We start from the raw sequence: 24,508 nt of genomic DNA on the forward strand, positions 1-24,508 counted from the left end.
AGGAACAAACAAAATGAAGGGGAAAATTGCTACTTGTTTCTTTAGAGAAATTTGAAGAATGAAAAAGGTGAAAAAATAAACGTTGAAAGCTTCTTTGAATAGGTGGCTCTTGAGTAGGCCCTTGAAACGGACAAGGTTGTTCTTCCTTACGGGAGCTGAAAGGGTATTCCAAAGTTGTTGGGTCACCACTGAAAAAATGTCATGGCTTTTTGTTCCTATTTTTCAGAGGGAGGGGACTGTAAGCAATTTACGGTCGGGCGATCTAAGATTCCGGGATAGTTCATACGGAGTAAAATATTTATCGATGAATTAAGGTGATTTGGAATGAATCGTTTTAAACGTTATTAATGAAATTTTATAAGAAATTCTTTGATTGATTGGTAACCAATGGGCATTCTGAAGTAAAGGGGTTACATGGTCATATTTCCTAGTTTTTGTTATTAGTTTGATTGCTGCGTTTTGAATTATTTGAAGGCGTCTTAATTCTTTCTGAGTTATTCCTGTGAATAACTGTGGCTGTTGCAGTAATCCAGTTCTGCAATGATTAATGAGTGAACTAATATATTCAAAGATTTCGGTTCTAGGAATTTAGAGATTGAATGAATCATCCTGAGCTTTAAAAAACAAGATTTAATTACAGAGCTTATGTGATTGTGAAATGTCAGTTTTTTATCAAAGATAACTCCTAACTTAAGAGTAATATTAGGAAATTCTTCTTTACGGAGAGGGTAGTTAATGCCTGGAATGCCCTCCTGAGGGAGGTAGTGGAGAGCAAAACGGTGACAGAGTTCAAAAAAGCGTGGGATGAACACTGAAAATAATGGGTATTTATTGAAGTAGTAAGGCAAGTACTGGGCAGACTTGACAGTCTGTGTCACATATATGGCCATTAAAAATACCATTCAAACAGTATACCTTTGCCTAGAAAATCAACACTAGAATTACGCCTATGTAGGCATGGCCAATGCCAGAAGTGGTGCTAGGTGACCTAAAATGCCTACATAGGCACGATTCACACGAAAATAAGCAGCGGAAATGTAGGCCCAGAAAACCCTGGCGTATATTTCCGGTGCTTATTTTTTTGTGTTGGCACAATTCTAAAACCAATGCCAATGTGTGATTGACACGCGATCGGCAGACGCTTTTAAGGCAGTCACCAATATCAGCACCGGTTTGAGAATCCGGGCCATACTGTGTAAATATATAGTTCCAATATTGATAAAAATATGAATACTGAATATGAATTAATAATTCAAATATAATGCTTTTAATTGTTGCTAAGTTATGTTTTTATAACATTTAGGGCTCCTTTTACAAAGGCGCGTTAGGGCCTTAATGCGCACTAAATTGCCGTGCGTGCTAGACCTTAACGCCAGCATTGAGCTGGAGTTAGTTCTAGAAGCGTAGTGCGGGTTTAAACCGAGCTAAAATCCTACGTACACCAAAAACGCTAGCGTACCTTAGTAAAAGGAGCCCTTACTGTTTCTCAGTGTGGCAGTACACTTTACTTGTCTCTGACCTGGTTCCCTAGCAGTTACTTGTGTCATAGTCCAAAGTTGCAAGGTTCCAAGCTAAACTTGTCCAACCCGACGCTGGCAATTTTAGTTCACCCATAGGTAGTACAGGCAAATGAATTTGAGTGCTACTGTTCCCTCTGGGCCTCCATTAACCTATCTGTGCTCTAGGTTTTCATTATAAAGTGTATTCCCTATTTCAGACTGTGACAGGGTGAAGTTCCTGTCATGAGCCAGCAGAAGGAACCTGAGTAGTGGTCTTTGGAGCTCATTTACATATGCAGAGTCACCTGGGAGCTGTCCATTCACCCTGATTGAAGTAGGGTGCTGAAAAGGACAGTTCTAGAGCAAAGAGCTGAAAAAAGCAGTAGCTCCTTCAGGAGCCAGGCAACCCTTAAGGGAAGTATGTTGGCTTCAGCCTAATCCTTGGTAAGCTTGATAGACTGGCCTGTCTGGTAGAGTTTGGAGTCCTGGGGCAGGGGGTGCTCAAGCTTGACAATCGGCAGAGGGCCCTGCCCGACACAGCTTTTCAAAACCCGGACATCTAGTAACTCTACCTATTTTGGGATTATAAATTAAAGGTTTAAGGCCTGTTTAAAATAATAAGATTTAAGCTGAGCCTTGAATTTTTTTAAATCCATTACTCCTTGGATATCCTGAGGCCCTTTTTCTGGTTGTACTCCAATTTGCCTTTGTAATGTATGGGGTGGACAATCTATGATCCTGTAAGAATCTGTAGTATCTTGACAGTGTGTAACGAATAGTCCATCTGTTTTGATAAGCTGGTTGGTACATACATATATAAATATCAATTTCAGACTGCTAATGTTTACATGTTTACATCTATCCCATGCATACATTTAAAGGGCGTGTCGTTTGGGCATGTCTGGCTTAATATTTAGAAAGATGTAGAGAGGGCTCATTCAAAAGTAAAGGTTCTAGACTTAAAAAAATAATAACTTTGTTCAGAAGGTGGATTATGTCAAGAAATTGTTCTCTGTATGGGAACATCTGGAAGAAGTAGGAAAGCAGTGGGCAAAACTGAAAGGAGCTATTGAAAGGGTAACAAACGATTTTGTAAGGAAAGTAAGTAAAAGTTAGAGGAAAAGGTTGCTTTGGTTCTCAAAAGTAGTACGGTAGCTGAAAAGGTAAGGAAAAAGAGGTTAGCTTTGATAAACTTGAAAAGATTGCAGAAAGAGGAAGAGAGGCAAAAATATCTGGAAAGCAAAGATGCAAAGGGGCAAACATTTTTTAGGTATATTAGTGATAGGAAGAAGTACAAAAGTGGCACTTGAAGGCGACAGCGAAAACTAGAAGGATGCTAGGGTGCATAAGGAGAAGAATGGCCAGTAGGAAAAAGGAGGTATTCACGCCCCTGTATAAGACTCTAGTGAGACCTCATTTAGAATATTGTGTAAAATTCTGGAGGCCGCACCTTCAAAAAGCTATAAAAAGGATGGAGTCGGTCCAGAGGAAGGCTACTAAAATGGTTGGTGGCCTTCGTCATAAGACGTATAGGGGACAGATAAAAGATCTCAATCTGTATACTTTGGAGGAAAGGCGGGAGAGGGGAGATATGATAGAGACGTTTAAATACCTACACGGCATAAATGGCCATGAGGCAAATCTCATTTGAAAGGAAGCTCCGGAAGGAGAAGGCATGTGATGAAGTTAAGAGGTGATAGGCTCAGGAGTAATCTAAGGAAATACTTTTTTACAGAAAGGTAGTAGAGGCGTGGAATAGTCTCCTGGTAGAGGTGGTGAAGACAAATGCTGTGTCTGAATTCAAGAAATTGTGGGATCTCCTAGAGAGAGATGGAGATAGTGGATGCTGTGGATGGGCCATTTGGCCTTTATCTGCCTTCGTGTTTCTATTTAGGGGGAAAGATATCAACCCAGCTACCATTAAAACTCCAACACCTCCTTCCTCGTTGCTTGTAATTCCGACAAAATGTTGTAAATCCGTGTTCAGATCGGATCCTAATTTAATTGATGTGAACTGCCTAGAACTCTTTGGGTATGGCGGTATACAAGAACATAATAATAATAATAATAAAATGGGTTATTTTACCACAAGTCATGCTACAGTATTTTAGTGCAGCGTCCCATTCCGTGCATTGAGAGATTGAACTAAAATAGCAAGACTTGTGGTTAAAATAGCGCATCTTAACGGTAGCTGGGTTGATAACTTCCCCCTTTGTGTTACAGGACAAGCAATCTGGAATAAATTAGCAGCTGAATTGAGAGAATCTTCAAATTCGATAGTATGAGTGGATAGGTGGGTGCAGGATTAGGGGGGGAGTGGTGTTGTTTTCTCTGGCATAAGTTTTTTTTTTTTTGTATTCTGATCTTATTGTCTCACTCCATCATATTTTATGTGTTTCTGTAAACCATTTGGAATGATCTGGCACCAAGATTGCATATAAAAGCTTTGTAAATAAATACATCTGAGAGAGTCCAATTTTCTTCTAGTAAGCCAAATTTGTTGACTTTTTGGAAAGCTGTTTTGCTCACAAACAGAGAAACAGGGACTCTTTTTCACATAATTATTTTCAACATTCCTTATGTCAGAAAGCATAAGCAAAGAAAAGCAAAAACAAAATCCTGCCCTCCCTATTTCATTAAGCTTACTAAGATCCTACTACTACTATTTATATTTCTGTAGCATTACCAGATGTACATTAAACACGGAAGAGACGGTCCCTTCTTGAAAGAGCTTACAATCTAAGTTATGACAGGCACACAAGACATAGGATGGATCAATATATGGTGCTCATGAAGGGACAAACAAGGGAGGAAGAGGTTGTGAGGGTAGGGGCTACAGAGGGAATGAGAACAGATATAGTGTATTACAAGCTGCAAAGGTTAGGACCTAAACCTGAATTCCCTATTATTAGTAGGCACGAGCAGTTGTTCCAGATCTTTACCCCATAATGCTGTTTGATGTGAGAAAAGATGTTGGTGATGACTTTTAAATTTACAACCTCTAACCGGTAGAGAAACAAAGTTCGGATGTGAGCTTCTCCTATGTCTGTTGATTGTGAAAGAGAAAAGGTCTGTTATATATTTAGGGGCTAAGCCGTAAAGTACCTTGAAGCAAAAACAACCAAACTTGAATTTCACACGTGCCTCCATCGGCAGCCAGTATAGAAGTCGATAGGAAGGTGTTACATGATCAAACTTCTTCAGTCCACAAAGTAGCCTAACTGCTGCATTTTGTACCAGTTGCAATCGCCGCATATTCTTCTGGGAGAGTGCCAAGTAGGCGATGTTACAATAATCAAGATATATCCTTTTCTTTGTTGTTGTTTTTTTGTAGAGGGACTCAGCTGTATGAACAAAGATCATGGCTGTGGCCACATCTGCAGAGAAGCCCCTAAAGGAAGTGTGGCATGTGACTGCAGGCCTGGATTTGAGTTGGCCAAGAACCAGAGGGACTGTATTTGTAAGTAAAATCACTGGAAACATTTGTGCATTTCACAATAATCGATCCCAGTCAGTGGCGTAGCGAGGGTAGGAGGAACCTGGGACGATGGCACCTCCCCCACGCTCCTCTTCGCACCCCTCCACTCCTTCCGCACCACTCCCCTCAACTCCTTCTGTGCCCCCACGCCACACTTGCACCCTCCTTTTCCACCCCAGTAGCTCTTAAATCTTTACCAGTGCGAGCAGCCTCTCCGGCCTGCTGTTCGCACTGGCATTGGCTTTCCCTCTGATGTCATTTCCTGGCCCGTGACCCGGAAATGATTTCAGAGGGAGCCAGGCCGGCACGAGTAGCAGGTTAGAGTAGTTGCTCATACTGGGAAAGATTTTAAAAGAGGTTCTGTGGGGGGAGGGGGAGGGGGATGGCACGAGGGTGGTGTGTGGGAGTGGAGATGTGCCAGCGTCCCCACCAAGATGACGCCTGGGGCGATCCGCCCCCTCACTACGCCACTGATCTTAGTTCGCATGGCCAGTAGCAACATGGATGTGACCACTAAAATTTCACTCCAGTTTAATTTTGTGTTCTCACATAGCGTGTGAGGATGATATTTTATTTATTTATTTTTTATTTATTCAATTTTCTATACCGTTCTCCCAGGGGAGTTCAGAACAGTTTATATGCATTTATTAGGTACTCAAGCAGTTTTACCTCTGTCCAATCGAGCTCACAATCTATCTAATGCACCTGGGGCAATGGGGGGATTAAGCGACTTGCCCAGGGTCACAAGGAGCAGCATGGGTTTGAACCCACAACCTCAGGGTGCTGAGGCTGTAGCTTTAACCACTGCGCCACACTTTTCCCTCATTAATAAAAATTTATCAACCACCTATATCTAGGCGGCATTACAGTAATAACATGCACAAAATATGACAAACAGGACTTTTACAAACATGTTGGGTTGCAGGTGAATAATCGCATTTTAAATAAATCTTTACAGTACAATTCATCTTAGGTAGGGGGTTGTATGAAGAACCCGCACATCAGCAGAAGCACGGTGAAGCAACCTGAAAGGCTGCCGTCCTGCTGCTGAAAAGAGCTGGCAATGGTTTTTCAGCAGATCTGAAGAGCGAGGTCACAAAAGGTGGACACTTCTTGAATTTCTCCAGTGTTTAGCCGTTCCTAACAAAGGTAGGGCCGATAAATCATTGAGCAAGACTGAGTGTGTAAAGCGTGGCTAAAGCCCCTTTAATCTGCTTGAGTCACGGCCCTGTTTGTAGTTTGCCCTCTAGAAGGAAAGGGCGGGTAAGGGGGGGTTGTGGTCTGGAGGAAAGATAAGGAAGCTGAAATCGTGCTGGAAGGGTAGGATTTCTCATCGGTACCTCATAAGCAGGCAGCAGGATGGGACTAAACAGCATCATATTTGCTTTGGAGGGTAGACATGAGGGGCCTGGATTCTATAAACAGTGCCGGTATCAGCAGCCGGCTAAGAAAAGGCCGCCGATCACGTATCAATCGTGCACCGGCACCATTTGTAGAATTGTGGCTGGGTTTTTTTTTTAAACAAAAAATAAAACAGAGAGCTACAACCAATAAATAACAGGATTCAAAAGTAAATCTCAAAGATAAGAAAAAGGAATCCCTAAAGAGTATATACCACAGAAAAATACTGTAATATCAGAGCAATGTACTCAAATTACAAAGTTAGAAGTATTGTACATATTTATTAATTTAAAATTTGCAAAAATATCACAAAATTTTCATAGAATAGCATACACAGAACACCATACAAACACTACAAACAAACCAGACAAAATATAACAACATATAACAGGCACTATCAAACCAGGCTGGAAAAGGCCACACAAAAATATCATACAATGATATATAAATATAGCTGTGTATAAAACCCTTGTCTCGTCACCTCATGCTTGGACTACTGCAACGTACTTCTCTTGGGCCTCCCGCGTGCCCATCTCTTGCCTCTTCAATCTGTTCAAAATGCTGCTGCGCGACTCATATTCCATGAGAACTTTTATTCTCACATTACTCCTCTCAAGTCGCTTCACTGGCTCCCCGTCCATTTCCGAATACAGTTTAAACTCCTCTTGCTGACCTACAAGTGCACTCGCTCTGAAGCCCTCTGATATCTCTTCTCACTCATATCCCCCTATGCTTCCCCCCGGTGATCTCCGTTCATCGGGCAAGCCCCTCTTATCTGTACTCTTCTCTTCCATTTGCCAACTCCAGACTACGTCCCTTCTTTCTTGCCGGAGCCGTATGCCTGGAACAGGTTGCCTGAATCAATACGTGGTGCTCCATCCCTGGCAGTGTTCAAATCCAAGCTAAAGGCCCACTTTTTTGAAACTACCTTCAACTCTTAACTCCCCCTCACTGATGTCAGGTACCTATACTCATTATAACCTCCCCAACCCTGAAATGTCACGTGGGATCTCTTCACAGAGTTAAGTAGGGGAGGGTCATTGGGGTGGGCAGACTGGATGGGCCGTGGCCCTTATCTGCGGCGTCTGTTTCTATGTCTATGTTTCTAAATTAGATTGTAAGCTCTTCTGAGCAGAGACTGTCTATTGTATGTTAAAATGTACGCCTTTCAGCGCTACAGAAATAATAAATAGTAGTACCGGCAAATTCTACATAGTCCACCCTAAATCCCCCATTTTGCGGTTTTTAGCGCCGGCTGCGGCGGTAACAGCTCTGGCTCGCATAGGAATTCTGTGAGCATAGGAGCTGTTACCACCGCAGCCGGCACTACAAACCTTGCTACGGTTTTGTAAAAGAGGGGGAAAGTTAGGCGCCTACATCAGCATGCCTAACTTAATTAATAGGCTTAATTGGCACGTAACACTTCATAATTGGTTTTAATCGGACTTATTAGAAAGTTAGGCCCCCTAACTCAGAAAACAGGATTCTGTAAATAGCGGGCGCCTCAATCAAAGTTAGTTGCCGCTGAGCACGATTCTGTAATGGGGCGCCTGAGTGATTGACAAAGAGATAGGCACCTGTCTTTTTAAATGCCAGTTGTGGAATTTCCCCCTTACTGCCCCCCCTACCCCCAAATAGCTGGTAATAAGTACTACCCTGGTCATTTAAAAATACAATCTGAATCGGGACTCTCTGTATGAGCTCCAGTGGATTACACTGTGTATAGCAGGGGTGTCCAACCTGCGGCCCCGTGAAATATTTTGTGTGGCCCCGGTTGAGGGCGATGCAGTGTTTTCCTCTGCTGCCTCCGGGTGTTTACTGTCTTGCCGGCTCCCTCCTCTGTCTTGCTGCAGCATTTGCGCTTTTGTGCGGCCCCAGAAAAAAAATTTTCAGCCAAAAGGTTGGACACCCCTGGTGTATAGTTAAAGTGGAGTCACAGTGAAAGTTTCCAGTGTATTCATTCAGATGGAGCTACAGGGTAAGTCCCCCGGAGCATGAATGTTTGGAAATCTTGCAGTGCCTGATGATGGCCCGATTTAACTACAAAAGCACTTTTTCTCAGCTAAGTACATGGCTTTTTGTTGTGTTTTTTCATTGTGTCTTTTTTTTGTTTAACTACATGGTACACTGCTTTGCGATTGAGCACTGTGTTTGTATATACAGTACTGTACAGTCGGGTGGCAGCTCAGGTTTTTTTCTTCCCCCCCCCCCCCCCCCGGCTTGTAAGAAGAGCTTGTAATTATTGGACTGGCTTAAGGTATCTGGCTTGGATTTGTATGTCCAGCCCGTGTGTCCGAGGCTCGTTTGTTTAAAGGTTTTGAAAAGGCAGTGGCTTATCACAACGCAGCGTCTTTTTTGGTCAAGTGAATATATAATTTTAAAAAATGGCCACATGCTAATGGTATTCACTTAAAGATGGCCCTTAAACTTATCACTTTAAATCTATTGTAAGGGTTAAGACTCGAATATGACTTAAATGAACCTCAACATTTATGAAGTACTTCACCTTGTGATATCCATAACTTTCAAACATCCACTACTAATGCTCAAATAATATTTTTTGTCTTGTTGTAATAGAATAAAGGCCTCAGACACATCTCCTCCACCTTTGATAAAAATTCATATCCGGCGGGAATATTGGTGTATGATATTCCTCATTGGCCTAGATTCATTCAGCCTATTTTATTTGCCATTTTAAATTGTCAACGATGTCTATTTATTGTTTTTTTTAAAGATTTTAGGCAGTTCTCATTTAAAACTTATGATGAATTTCATACTTAACTTAAATCCATCATTCTTTCAAGCTACTGGGGCTTCTTGATCTGACACATTTCGCAAAATGTTTGCTTTATCAAGGATCACCCAGAGCCGTTAGTATCTACCACCTTACTCAAAACTTGTTAGCAAGGCAGCATTAATGCACGTCCACCATTGAAATAAATAGAAAATCTTTTTTTGGGGGGGCCACGGTAGAAATGACCCACATAAAGATGTGCTATGGTCATTTGTTACCTCAGCGTAGTAAAGGGGCCCTTAGGTTTTGCTCTCAAAAGCCCCCAGAAACCTAGAATAGACAACAGATGGGAACAGGAGGATCAGTGGTATAGTGAGGGTGAGAGGCGCTCCCTCCCTCATCCTATTCTCCTCCCCCCCCACCTCCACACCCTTCTTCCCCGCCCCCTCCTGCCATGCATTCACCGCTTCCCTTCCCCCGTACCTCTGTCGCATTCCTGGTGTGAGCAGCAACTCCTAAGCTGTTGTCATGCCAGCATCGGCTCTTCCTCTGTCACTTCCTAGGCTCAAATCCAGGAAGTGATGTCGGAGGAAGAGCTGACACGGGCGTGACAGCAGGTTGGGGGTTGCTGCTTGTGCCAGGAACATTACAGAGGTACGGGGGAAGGGAAGCGGCATGCACATGTGGCAGTGGGGGGGGGGAGGGGGGGCAGGGAAGGAGCGGGGGGAGGGAGGCAGAGAAGAGGACGGGTGCCTGAGCAAACACCAAGACTGCGCCTGGGACGGAACACCCCCTACACTCCCCCTCTTACTATGCCACTGAATAGGACCTATCCAATCTGCCCAAATTATTTTCTGTTGCATGCTTGTAGACCCATCAAAGAAATAATAATAATAATAATTTATTCTTATATACCGCCAAACCATAAGTTTAAGCGTAAGGGGGAGTTTAGGCGGTTTAGAGCAAGAAAGAACTGCACAAACAATGAATTACTTACATAAGCATATCAAAATTTGTCAGAAAATACAAAATGGCAATTAAGTCACATATTTATCAAACAGATAAGTTTTAAGAATTTTTCTAAATAAATAATACAACTGAGCTTGGGGAATCATTGTAAACCGCATAGAACTTCACGGTCCTGGGTATATAAACTGTTATTATTATTATTATTAATAAGCATATATCAACATGAATTCATTGCATTAGCCTGATATTCAAAAGTTTTTCCTAAGAATCTCTTATAACGACATGCTTTTACCGATAGAAAGGTAAACCAGTAAGTTTTTTGTGTATTCTTATTTGAGTTAAAAAAATTCAAAGTGGGAAGAGAGGTAGGTTGGACTCAATCCAACTAAAACTTTAAACCAGATACAGCCAAATTTTGAATGGGCAGATGAGCTGTTGATTCACATTTCCTCTGGGCCTCCCTCCTTCCAACTTCATATTATGACCTCTCCTGCCTCTCCGGCTGCCCTCTCCTGCCCGGTCATTCGCGGTTGGAAAATACCGCGAATTACCAGGACCGCAAATTCGCAGGGGAGCACTGTAGAATACTGAGTGAAGTGGAATGGGGAGATGTGAAATTCTTATTTACTCTTTCTAAAAATACAAGGACTAGAAGTCACTCAATGAAGCTACTAAGTTGTAAATTTAAAGCAACAAATCAGAGAAAACATTTCTTGGCTCAATGTGTAACTAAAGTCTGAAATTCATTGCCAGAGAGTGCTGTAAAAGTGATTAACATAGTAGGGTTTAAAAAAAGGTTTGGATAAGTTCCTAAAAGAGAAATTCATAAGCCATTATTAAAATGGATTGGGGGGAAAATTCACAGCTTATTCCTGAGATAAGCAGCATGAAATCTGTTTTGCACTTTTGGGATCTTATGACCTAGATTGGGCACCGCTGGACCCAGGATACTGGGCTTGATGGATCTTCAGTTTGTCCCAGTATGGTGATGTTTATGTTCTGATGTTCATTTGAAATAAAGTACCAATGTTATTGGGGTTTTTTTCAAAGGCATAATTTCCTCTAAGTCAGGTATGTGTGTGATATTTTTCTTCAGTGACATGTAATCACGGGAACGGTGGATGCCAGCACACATGTGACGATGCTGAGGAAGGACCTATATGTGGCTGTCATCAGAAGTACACATTGCTTGCTGACAGAAAGACCTGCCTCGGTTAGTAATGTTTCCTTAAGGGAACTGCACTGTCACTCCTCCACAAATAAAAGTTTTATGTGCTAGTTGCATTTGAATCCCACAATACAAAGGAAACCCCCCCCCACGTGTGAAAAGTTAAACCAAAATAGAAGTGGGGAAGGGACACAGTCAAACAGCTTCAGGGACAATCAATTTATTTAAACATTGTAAATCAATGATACACATATAGCACATACATAAAACAAAACAGGCATAAAAACAAATCTTTCATACTTGACCCCCCAACACAGTCCGTGTTTCGGCTAAGGTAGTCTTCTTCAGGGGTATATGAATGAAGCCCAGTAGATGGCGCCAGAATGCAACTAATCAAACCAAAAGGATTACTCTCGATGTCTAGTAAGAAGCCTGCTGTCTGACACGGAATCTGAAAAACACAATATAGAAGAACGTTGCAAACTTCTAAATAAAAAGTTGCATATGACCCATTCCCTCCAGTCTGCCTGGCTTTATGCCTTAGCTCAGTGGTAGGCAATTCTGGTCCTCGAGAGCCGGAGCCAGGTCAGGTTTTCAGGATATCCACAATAAATATGCATGAGATAGATTTGCATCTCAAGGAGGCAGTGCATGCAAATCCATCTGGTGCATATTCATTGTGGATATCCTGAAAACCTGACCTGGCTCTGGCTTTCGAGGACCGGAATTGCCTACCCCTGCTTTAGCCCAAGGCTACTGGTCATTTCCAGAGACCCTAGTTCTAATAGGTATTGTTTTGGAGCCATCTCTCTAGTGCAAACTTTCCGGCCGGCAGCACACTAAATTCAGTGCCCCGGCTAGAAGGCACCCGGAAGTGCGTGGAGGCCAATCTGGCTGTGACCCGCTTCGATGGAGAGATCTGGGAGGTGCGGGGGAGAGGAGGAGAGACGCCGGCCGGGAGGAGAATCATCCGCACCGGCTGACTTCCTACAGGATGTGCCTCTCGAGAGGCACATCCTGTAGGCAGTCAGCCAGCGTGGACAACTCTCCTCCTTGCCAGTGTGTTGTGACACACTTGAAATCTCAGTAGGCATGCTGGTGTACCGCGGCACACAGTTTGCGATACACTGCTCTAGTGCTTTAGTGCTTTCTAAGCTCCATCCTGTGCTTAGAAAGCAAGCACACTACAGTCTTTCTCTCCTCTCTCCCCCTTGAATTCCATCATCCTTTTACTAGTCAGTTCATCAACATCCATTGAGTCGGTCACTCACATATGGTACCATCAGTATCCAAATCTCCAGACACTCTTAATCATCATTTCTTCAGAATGCAGTCTACAACCATTCCTTTAGCCAGTCCTTAAGGCAAACCAACCTAATTTAGTTTTGAAGATATCCACAATGAATATGCATGAGTAAATTTGCATGCATTGCCTCCATTGTATGCAAATCTATCTAATAATGCATTTTAAAAACCTGACTGGCTAAATATGTCTTGAGGGCTGGGCTGGGAACTCTTGACTGGACTGGGCTGCTTGAGCCACTTAATTTAACCATCTATCCCAGGGATCTCAAAGTCCTTCCTTGAGGGCCGCAATCCAGTCAGGTTTTCAGGATTTCCCCAATGAATATGCATGAGATCTATGTGCATGCACTGCTTTCAATCCATATTCATTGGGGAAATCCTGAAAACCCGACTGGATTGCGGCACTCAAGGAGGGACTTTGAGATCCCTGATCTATCCAGTATGCAATTTTTCATCTGCACAAGCTACAAGATGGATCAGGATAGGCTAGAGTTAGCTTGGATGGCAACTCCAGTGGTGGGGCACTATGGCCAATGTTGGGTGGACTTCTACGGCCTATGTCCCATGTGCGCCATTATGAATAAGGAGCAAGAAAGTACTTTTTTTTTTTTTTTTTTTTTTTTTACTACATTCACATTGTCTGAGTACAAGTCTTGCCTATTTCAGGAGAGGGGGAAATACAATGTAAAGTGGAACTTAGCGAGTAAAATGGAACTTAACAAGTATGACGAATAATTACTGGAGTGTTGGTTTAACATTGCCTCAGAAATGAACGTGACTGTTGGGCAGACTGGATGGGTCACACAGGTCTTTATCTGCCATCATCTACTATGTTACAGATAAGCCCATCCTGCTTATGTTGAATCCGACTCAGTACAGCACCACAAATATAAACCGAGGTAACCTTTTTTTCCTCCAAAAAGGAGGATAAAAAGGTTGACTCGAATATAAACTGGGTGGTTTATATTCAAATGCCCTGCCAAGCTCTGCACCCAGCCTCCTCACTCCCTCCCTTGTCCTGCCCCAGGTTCTGCTCCTAACCCCCTCCCTCCCTGCCAGATTCTGCACCCAGCCTCCTCCCTCACTGCCTCCCTTGCCCTGCCCCAGGTTCTGTTCCTAGTCCCCTCCCTCTCTGCCCTGCCATGCTCTGCACCTAGCTCCCCTCCCTCTCTGTTCTTCCATGCTCTGCACCCTGTCCTCCTCCCTCCCAATTCCTTGCAGGCCTCCACTGGACCTGCCATAAGACCTGGTGGTCCAGTGGTTGGCTGCAACAGGAGGAATCCCTCCCACCTTCTGTCTCAGCTGACTCTAACAATTTTCATCTCCCTCCAGCCTACCCAATTAGTAAAAAAGGTACATTTAAAATCTCTGCCCCGTGCAGATCTGCTATCTGAATGGCTGCCACGAGATCTCACTGCAACCGCGAGACCACAGATAGCGGCTCTGCATGGGACAGGAGCTCAGGGAAGATTGCTCCTGTCCTGGTTCACCACTGGACCACCAGGGATTTTAAAGGTACCATTTGTAGTAATCAGGGAGGCGGGAGGGAGATGAGAATTCTTAGAGTCAACTAGGACAGGAGGTAAGAGAGATCTTTCCTGTCCCAGCATACCTCTGGCCCACTAGGTCTTACGGCAGGTCCAGTGGAGGCCTACAAAAGATTCTGGAGGGGATGAGTGAGTGCTGACCCTAATAAAAACAGACTCCCCACTTTTGGGCCCATAAATCTTTGTTTATATTTGAGTATATACAGTATTTACAGTAAGCTACCTTTTTTTACTTGTGTGTAATAACAGTTGGAGTTTAAGAAAGTAAATCTTTTTAGATATGAAACTGGTTTAGCTATTTAGTAATTTGTGTGATTCTGCATTATGAGAATAGTGTTTGACTTTTATTTCTGTGTTGTATCTGAAAATCTTATGGGAAAAAAAAGGCACAGGTGTTTCTCTTTCTATAAATTTAACAAAATGCAGACTGTATCTTTAAAATCACAATTTCCATAACATTTTTGAAAGCTCAGGTTTCTATTTATTGAGCAGAAAAGAAAGACAGCTTCTCTGAGTGCTCTTACTATTGGATTATTAATAAACAGAGAGGAGGTACTACATGAGGACTTGTGACACCCTGAAGGAAAAGTCCACAGTCACAATCTTATTCCGTCTCTGTACTAACCATTTATTTATTCCCCTTTTTAGAGAAAGATGAAGGTGCCATTGAAAACTCGGAGAACAATTCTACATCTGTGAGTGACGTGGACAAACGGGTGAAACGTCGACTGCTAATGGGTAAGAGGATCCAGTTCTGTTACTCCACCTTGTGCATTATTTTGAGTCTATATAACTCTATGTTAGCAGCATTGGCTGGGTGAATTAAGCTATATATGATTAGGATACGAGGGACGTTCAATAATTTATCAATCTGAGTATGAAAGAAAGTAGCAAGCATGTTGGAACAAGTCTGTGCATTTTGTGACATGTCTCAAGGTCATTCGTGCACAGTTGTGGCTCAGTGTGGGTCTAACATTTCAAGAGACAGGATGTCAAGAGAGTCCTCGTGCGAATCAAGTAAGAAACCGCTAGATTTCACCGTTCAGTGATAAAATTTCTCACAAAAGAAAGGAAAAAGCCAAAGGAGATCCATGAGCACATGACTGCAGTTTATGATGAGTCTGCCTCATCATCCTACAAAGTAAAAATTTAGAGCAAGCAGTTTAAGTGGGGTAGAGAGAGTCCATTGAAGTTGAGCCTCACACTAGCTGGCCTGTGGAAGCAACTTCCACAGAAATGTGCAAGAAAGTTGAGGATTTAATTTTGTCAGATAGACAAATTAAGGTTTCCTGAATAGCTGAAAAAACAGGCATCTCAGCCACTGCAGTTTGGAAAATAATTCATGAAAAGTTGGGCATGTCCAAGATTAGTGCAAGATGGGTTCCAAGAATGGTGACGCCATGTCAGAAGGCCACAAAGCTCCAGTGCTGTCAGGAGAACTTGGAGATGCTCTGTGAAGACCAATTGAATTGTTTTCATCGTTTGGTGACTGGAGATGAGACTTAGGTCTATCACAGAGATCCTGAGTCCAAAATGGAGTCAGTGCAGTAGAAGCACAAGTCATCCCCCACCCCCCAAAAATTGTTCAAGGCAGAAAAATCTGAAGGCAAAGTCATGGCAACAGTCTTTTGGGATGATGAAGGACTTTTGCTTCTGAAGTTCATGCCAACAAGACAATAATAGCCAGGGAGAGTTACGCCAACAGAATGATCACTTTGCGGGAGTCAGTCAAGGAGAAAAGACGAGGAAACCTCACAGCAGGCGTGCTGCTTCTTCATGACAATGCACCGGTGCACAAGTCACGAAAATCACAGGCTGCCATTCTTGAATATGGGTTTGAGTGGCTGAACCATCCACCCTAGAGTCCTGACCTGGCTGTCTTGGATTATTTCCTGTTCCGAGTTTGGAAGAAATCTCTCCGAGGACAGCGGTTTTCAAGTAAGTGACGAAGACGTCAAGGAAGCTGTGACGTCTGTTTTGAAGGTCAAACAGAAAAATTATTTTCAAAGGGGTTAAAGTCATTGCAGGAAAAGTGGATGAAGTGTATGGACTATAGTTTTTTTTAAAAAAATTCTTTATTCATTTTTACGACTTACAACAAGTGTAAACAGAAATAACATTTAAACTTACAAACTTACAAACATCACTTGAATTTCTATTACAATCATCTTAAATTAATGAAATTTATTCCGCTCTCCCACCCTTACCATATCATATGTAATCATGTATAACTTATAATATATTCTTTTCTACTAATCCAAGCACATAATGTAAAATCAGAAACCCCCCCACTCCCACCCTCTCAGTTATGTATGGACTATACTGAAAAATAAAACAAAATTTTTTTGAAAACTTCTACTGAGGTAGATAAATTATTGAACGGCCTTCGCATTTCTATGCAAAAAAAACGCAGACTCTGAAACTCTAGAGTATGTGCTTCCTTGAACTCTTCCGTTTGGGTTTTTTCTGGTCATACTTTTCCTTGTGTCTCACAAAATCTCCTTCCTCTCTAGTCTTCCTTTTTACACAGAACATTCCTTCCTGAAATTCATGCATTCATGTATCATTTCCTAGAATGTGCTTATTTTTCAAAATAAATTTGAACGTATGACAGCAATACAACTGGGACATTATAAGAAATTTAAGGATGTTTGGGACTCATTGACAAAATTTTGTAAAGATTAATTATTGGTTTTAGCCCTTTGAATATACACATCCGGGAGGGGGGGATATGCCTTTAAATTATTATTTGATTGTAATTTGTTGGTCTTGATCATTTGTATTACTTTTGCTTATCTTTACACTGTATGAAAGGATGGGGGGAAAGGATATGTATTTATTATATAATTTGATGGAATTAAGTACTGTTTATTTTGTACATTGTTTGATAATATGTTGCATTTGTTGGTTTTTAAAAAATGAATAAAGATATGAAAAAAAATGTGTGCTTCAGGTCCATCTTATCTATATCTTCCATCTTTCAAAAGGGAAAAGCAGTCTCTACTATACTTTTGCCTCGCCACAATGATAGTTTTGATGGAAGCAAGAGACACAACTAAGTATAAAATGTGATGCATACTTAATGTGAGCATATGTCCCGTTTTGAACGGGACAGTATTGTTTTTTAGATCGCTTGTCCCGTTGTCCCCACGCACAGCTTCAGGACGCCAAAATGTCCCGTTTTCAGAGAGAGCTTCCCGAAGCTGTGCATGGGGACAACGGGACAGGCGATCATGGAGCCCGGGATTTCTGTGACGCAGCAACAGATCAGATGCGTGCAGCCACTACTGCACAAGCCTTCCCCCCTCACGTCAATTCTGATGTCAGAGAGGAAGTTCTGGGCCAGCCAATCGAGGGGGGGAGGCTTGTGCAGTCACAGCTGCACACACCTGTTGCTGCATCAGCTTGGAGAAATCGGTAGCGGCAGCTTGGGGGGTGGGCAGGGAGAGCGAAAGAAAGGGGGGCAAGGAGAGAGAAAGAAAGGGGACAGGGAGAGAGAAAAAAAAGAAAGAAAGAAAGGGGGGGGGGTCAGGTAGAGAGAAAGACAGAAAAAAGAAATGAAAGAGAGGATGCACAGTCGGAAGGAAGTGCAACCAGAGACTCATGAAATCACCAGACAACAAAGGTAGGAAAAATGTATTTTATTTTCAATTTAGTGATCAAAATGTGTCAGTTTTGAGAATTTATATCTGCTGTCTATACAGTATTTTGCACTATATTTAACGAGGTCTGGGGAGGATCCGGAGGGGAGGAAGGGTCCTATCCCATTTTGAGGAAAAAATAAATGGTTACTTTATGCATACTGAAAAATGTTCTTACATCTTCCACCAGTGGGAAGACTTTTTCTAAATGCATGATTTCAAGGTCACCTCAAGGTGAACTCTGTTTGAAATTGAGTGTGTCTGATGAGTTGTTTGAGCTTCTGCTTCCACTGTGTGGCATGTAAAAGCCTTTTCTTTAAACAGAGGTGCTTTCAAGTGACTTTGTGATGACATTTCACTTTACTGCTTGCTTTCTTGAGTTTCATCTTAAAACACACACACACAACAAAAACAAAAACTGCACTTCACTTTGCTTTGTGAGCACTGGAAAGTTTTTGTTGCTGTGAAGGATAAGACTGGTTTTGGAGTACAGAGCAACTGAAGTCTTCATCAGAGTATTCAAAAATCGTATGTCAAAAACTACCTTTAGAAAAACGACAGTATTACAATACACAGGGATAATGGTCAGGTGACGAGGCTGCAACCATTGGCTGTGATCTTTTCAGTTTCATCCAACTGGTCTGTTGTGTGATGTGATGCTGGTCCAATGATTTTGTTTAAGATCACTTTCTGATCATGAAAGAAAGCCGATGCCTGAGACACAAAATTGGTTCATAGACAAAACCGCCGAAGACAAAGGCGCACGCCGACAACTGAGCGCAAGATGGAAGCGCGCGCTGAAGAAAAGAGTGTTTTTAGGGGCTTCGACGGGGGTTTTTGTTGGGGAACCCCCCACTTTACTTAATACAGATTGCAGCGGCGTTGTGGGGGGTTTGGGGGGTTGTAACCGCCCTCATTATACTGGAAACTTAACTGTTTCCCTGTTTTTTAGGGAAAAAGTGAAGTTTTCAATAAAATGTTGGGGGTTACAACCCCCCAAACCCCCCACAACGCCCCCACAACGCGGTGCGATCTGTTTAAAGTAAAGTGGACACCCCCTGTCAGAGCCCTTTAAAACAGTCATTTTCTTCGGCGCGCACCTCCACATTGCGCTCAGTTGTCTGCGCGCGCCTTTGTCCCGGCGCGCTTTTGACCTGACACCCACAAAATTAACCCAAGGTCTGCAGGAGTTTTTATCTTCTTTATGCATTGGTACACCGACAAATCTGCGCGCTCCGACAAATGCATCCCAACAATTGCGCGCACAGATAAGTGCATGCATGACAGTTGCAGCCCGTCAAGGATATCTGGAAGGCCCTAATTTGCTCAGACTCCTCTGGCCCCGTCCCTGAGGCGCCTCAAGCCCCTTCCAAGGGATGAGGCCTGAGGAGTGTGAGCAAATCAGGGTCCTCCAGATAGTCACTAAAAGGGTTCCCATAATCATGATGTAAACCTAACCCTAACACTAGATAGGAAGTGAATCTTTTAAGTGTAGTGGGGTGCAATTGTCGGGTCACCTCCCATTTGTCGTGCGTGCAAATGTCAAGCCCTATGCATCAGCACAAATAACTATTCAGCCAAAAGCAGTTTGACGAGACTTGCCCTCCTTGGATTGCCCTTTTCTTTGAGCCCCTCTGTACATTCCCTTCCTGGTTTTCTATGTTACCAAATCTGGGGAGAAAAAAGAAATACTGTACATCGCTTTGTATAAAGATATAGCGATTCATCAAATATTTAATAAACCTTGAAACCTTGAATTTAAGGTCCATGTATTACTGTTTCATCTTGCTCTTTTTCAGAAACATGCGCTGTTAATAATGGTGGCTGCGATCGAACCTGCAAAGATACTTCGACTGGCGTGCGCTGCAGCTGTCCTGTTGGGTTTACCCTTCAGTTTGATGGCAAGACCTGCAAAGGTGTGTACTGGAAGGAATAAAATGCACAGGAAGCAATGCAACACACTCTTGCTGCTAAAAATGATCTCTATTGCAGTGGTCCCCACCCCTGGCCTGGAGGACCACCAGCCAGTCGGGTGTTCAGGATAGCCTAATGAATATGCATGAGAGAGATTTGTATAATATGAAGGTGGCAGGCATGCAAATCCACCGCATGCATATTCATTAGGGCTATCCGGAAAACCTGACTAGCTGGTGGTCCTCCAGGACAGGGTTGGGGACCACTGCAATAGAGGTCATTTTTAGCAGCAAGAGTGTGTGTAAATGACAAGAACATACGAGACCTAGACCCTGAACTTATCTTATACATTGCAGCTTGCCCTTTTGATTTTTTTCCTTCCCTACCACCTTTTAATTTTAGCAATGTAACCCCCTCCCTTTTCCTGCTTGTGTGTCTTGTAGTTGTTCATGAGATTTGTGTACCTATGTATTTATGTTTATAATGTCTACAATTTTGTTGTTTTTAAGTTTTAAAGATATGTGTAATGTTATAAATTGCTTTGGAAATGAAAAGCGGTATATCAAGCCTTAATAAACTTGAAACTTGAAACATATATGCATGGAAATGCCCAATATTCTAGCTAAGTGTTCTATAAAAGAGTTGTTCTATAAAATTGCTCTTGAATGTGATGATGCATACTTTGAAGGTGGATAGCGTAGCTGATTTTAAGAAAGGTTTGGACAATTTCCTGGAGGAAAAGTCATAAGAACATAAGAACTGCCATCTCCGGATCAGACCTTCGGTCCATCAAGTCCGGCGATCCGCACACGCGGAGGCCCTGCCAGGTGTACACCTGGCGTAATTTATAAGAACATAAGAACTTTATAAGAACAGTCCATGGTCTGTTATTGAGAAAGACATGGGGGAAGCCTCTGCTTGCCCTGGATCGGTAGCATGGAATATTGCTACTCCTTGGGTTTTGGCCAGGTACTAGTGACCTGGATTGGCCACCGTGAGAACGGGCTACTGGGCTTGATGGACCATTGGTCTGACCCAGTAAAGCTATTCTTATGTAGGGGTGTTTCCTTATTTGCACCTAAAGGTTAGGCCTCTCTGATATCATCAAGCCTGAACCATTGTTTGCAAGAAATCATTCCAGCCTAAACCTAGCAAGAAGAGAAAGATGAACACATCTTTGCTGTTTCTGCACCAGAATTGTATTCTAGTCAAGGACATCCAGCTATGCCTCCATGCTTAGCCTGTGTGAATCTTGGGGGAGGAATTGCTCTTATACTTCTTATCTAACGAAGGCGCCTCTGTCTCATAGCCTGTACGAGACTCTATACATAAAGGCTATTCATCTAAGTTTTATTTCTGACTTGGTACAGAGAGGTCACCTGACGAGATCCAAGTGAAACGTGCTAATTATAATTTATTCTGTGTTGGGATGTGAGGGAGCTTACATCTTAACATTGGATTCTCTGCACATCTTATAATAATTAAGACCTGAAAAATTACCTCTTGTGACTCTCTGCCTAAGAGACAGAACCAGACCTTTAAACAGATCTGGATTCCATCACATAAAGGAAACCTTTGCTGCCAACCTAAGTTACAGCTTCTCCAGTGGCTGACGAACTCTTGTTCCGGTACCAAAAGAATATCTTTAGTGCTGAGTAGAGGACGTCTTCCCTTTTACCTGATTTTGTGCCAAGGCCTAATTGGATGGTGAGAATATGGAATTCTATTATCTTATCAGCTGGGGTTATATAAATGAATCCTATTGTGGTTCGGGATAAGGAGAAGTGAAGCACCTTGATGATAATCTGTAATAGTTTGCTGCTAATCAGGAATTATTATTATAAGGAATTATTTAGAGTGTAAGAATTAGTTTATCTCATTTATCTAGCAAGTGTGTTGTAATAATTGTGTACTGAGTTTCATATATGTAATTGGATATTTTGTGAACAATAATTAGTTATTGCTGCTGGCTTATAAATTATATTTTTCTATGTTCATAATAAAAATATTTCTCATTAGCCTGGGTCTGGTGTCGTGTAAGTAGGCAAAGATAGCTGAACCTGGATGAGATATTATGGTCTTCCCTAGAAATCTAACAGGCACGTATTTGTTTATGTAACTGATTAGTGCACCATAAATCTTACTACACTTATGTTATTAAGACATACACATGGGTGTAGTCTGGGCAAAGCATGGATGGATATACTGTTATGTACGGTGACAGGTCAATTGCGCGCAAGACAATCGCGCGCTGACAAAAACGCGAAGACAACTCAGCGCAAAGACAATACCGTGCAACGATAACTCAGCGCAATGACAATTCAGCGCACCTCCAGATGGCGCCTGCCGAACGAAGGCCATGCGCACGTTCACCACGTTAACACGTGATCACGTCACCACATTGTCAGTATGGTTCTCTTGACTTTTTGCGTTTTCATTATGTCACGTGAATGCATTTTCGTTACTATGGTTACGTTTCCTCTTTATATATGTGCTCCGAACAGCCCACCTTCCTTTCGCTGCCTGACTTTGTCTGTTATAGGTAAGGATCTGGTTTTGCTAGTACTTCATCTATAACGAATATTTGTCTTGCGCGGATTTTTCTCGCCTTTGGTGAGAGCGAACGTACTTCCACATTTCTTCATTTACAGGTATGTTTATATTTGGCGCTCAGTTGTCTTGCCCTCAATTGTCTTGCGCTCACCTGCCGGCGCTCAGTTGTCTTGCGCTCAATTGTCTTGCGCTCACCTGACGGCGCTCACATGACTCTCGCTCAGTTGTCTCACGCTCAGTTGTCCCGCTCGTGCACATTACAGAAAATAATTTGCGCTCAATTGTCTTGCCCTCAATTGTCTTGTGCTCACCTGCCGGCGCTCACATGACTCTCACTCAGTTGTCTCACGCTCAGTTTTCTTGCGCTCAGTTGTCCCGCTCGTGCACATTACAGAAAATAATTTGCGCTCAATTGTATTTCGCTCAGTTGTCTTGCACTAGCTTGTCTTCGCGCTCAGTTGTCTTCGCGTTCAGTTGTCCTCGCGCTCAATTGACTAGCACTCACTTGTCATGCGCTCAGTTGTCCGCGCGCGATTGTCTTGCGCACAATTGTCTATGAACCGTTATGTACATAAATTATAGAATATTATAATTCACAGACTCAGCACCCAGGAGTTGGACACCATTTGTAGAATCAGGCCCTATCTGGATAGTACCACTGAATATCCTTCCAGCCTGCTTCTTCACCATCTTGCATGGGTAGGGTTACCAGACGTCCGGATTTCCCCAGACATGTACTCCTTTTCGAGGACATGTCTGGGGGTCTGAACAGTTTTTCAAAACCCGGCACTTTTTCCGGGTTTTGAAAAGCTTGCCCTGAAATTGCATCAGAAAGGGGCTTCCGCGCATGCGCGGACACAACGAGGTGACATCAACGAGGATGCCATCTGAGGGCAGGACTGGGGGGAGCATAATGGAGTGTGACAGGCAGAATGGGGTGGAACTGGATGGGCCTGGGGGCATGGCCATGGATCTGGATTTTCCTTCGGGAAAATCTGGTAACCCTATGCATGGGAGGAAAAAGAGCGTCACTGGCAGTTATCTGGGAAGCAGTGATATTCATGCCACTTTCTGGCTATCTACCCGGATAAAGATAGGACAAAATCAAATTCTGTCATAATATTATCTGGATTGCAGCTGACATTGAACATCCTGGTAGAATAGTGAGTGCTGCCACTGTTGGATAGTGGTAATATTTAAGCTGGTATCGGGTATCCTATACCCATAAGAATAGTCTTACCAATGGTCCATCAAGCCCAGTAGCCCGTTCAATCCAGGTCCCTAGTACCTGGCCAGGAATTCAGTGTTGGCTGCAGCCTGGATACTATCACTGAACATCCATGTTGTTATTTTTTTAGCCGCTTAGCTGCAGTTTAACAATAATGCTGGCAGTGGTGGCTGAAAACATTGACCCATTTATTTTGGAAAACATAATGACTAGTACAAACCTCCCTGTTTATTGGTTTGCTTGTGTTGGTACAAAATAGAAAATTACCCTGTTGAGTTTGATATCGGTGAATAAGGGTTAACTGTTACGCTGCAGGATCAGCTGCAGTGAACATTAACTTTTGTTGGTCTAACTATTTCCTTTTTAAAATATTTTTTTTTTCAGACATCGATGAGTGCAAGAGCAGTAATGGAGGCTGTGATCATTTCTGCCGAAACACTGTGGGCAGTTTTGACTGTAGCTGTAAACACGGGTTTAAATTGTTACCGGATGAGAAGACCTGCCAAGGTATAGGATGCTCGTCAGAATCCGATGTCTAATGGAGTGTAGGCGCATTACAACAGCATAGTTCAACATTTCATATTTCATAGGTGGGCAAACTACAGCCTGTGAGCCAAAATCAGCCCTAGAACACTATTTATCTGGTCTGTGGCAAATCCGTGGATTTTGGCCCTGGTACTCCCTATGTCAGGGGTCTCAAAGTCCCTCCTTGAGGGCCACAATCCAGTCGGGTTTTCAGGATTTCCCCAATGAATATGCATTGAAAGCAGTGCATGCACATAGATCTCATGCATATTCATTGGGGAAATCCTGAAAACCCGACTGGATTGCGGCCCTCAAGGAGGGACTTTGAGATCCCTGCCCTATATCCTCACTGCCTCTCTGCATCTCCTTGCAGCTGGCTGATGTTGCACTTAGGAGCAGGGAGGCAGGGAGTTTGCAACATCTGGGAAGGCAGATGTTCTCCTCCTCTGAAGTGATCCTCTCTGCATGCTGGCTTAGGAACAGCTGATCTTACTTTTTATTTTTTTTTTTTTGCATATCAATGCAATCCAGCCATCTGGGTTCAGA

General features: G+C 42.8%; 1 protein-coding gene across 3 annotated transcripts in view; it reads left to right on the forward strand.

Moving 5' to 3' along the window:
- SCUBE2 (signal peptide, CUB domain and EGF like domain containing 2) overlaps positions 1-24,508 on the forward strand; it is a 128,422-nt gene that overhangs the window by 46,081 nt on the left and 57,833 nt on the right. For all 3 annotated transcript variants that reach the window (XM_033927874.1, XM_033927876.1, XM_033927875.1), the window contains 5 exons: positions 4,834-4,959; positions 11,178-11,294; positions 14,750-14,839; positions 19,542-19,658; positions 23,822-23,944. In XM_033927874.1, coding sequence (XP_033783765.1) covers positions 4,834-4,959; positions 11,178-11,294; positions 14,750-14,839; positions 19,542-19,658; positions 23,822-23,944 — 573 coding nt within the window. The remainder of the gene's footprint in view (positions 1-4,833; positions 4,960-11,177; positions 11,295-14,749; positions 14,840-19,541; positions 19,659-23,821; positions 23,945-24,508) is intronic.

Source organism: Geotrypetes seraphini, chromosome 19 (assembly GCF_902459505.1).
Source record: "Geotrypetes seraphini chromosome 19, aGeoSer1.1, whole genome shotgun sequence".
NCBI lineage: Eukaryota > Metazoa > Chordata > Amphibia > Gymnophiona > Dermophiidae > Geotrypetes > Geotrypetes seraphini.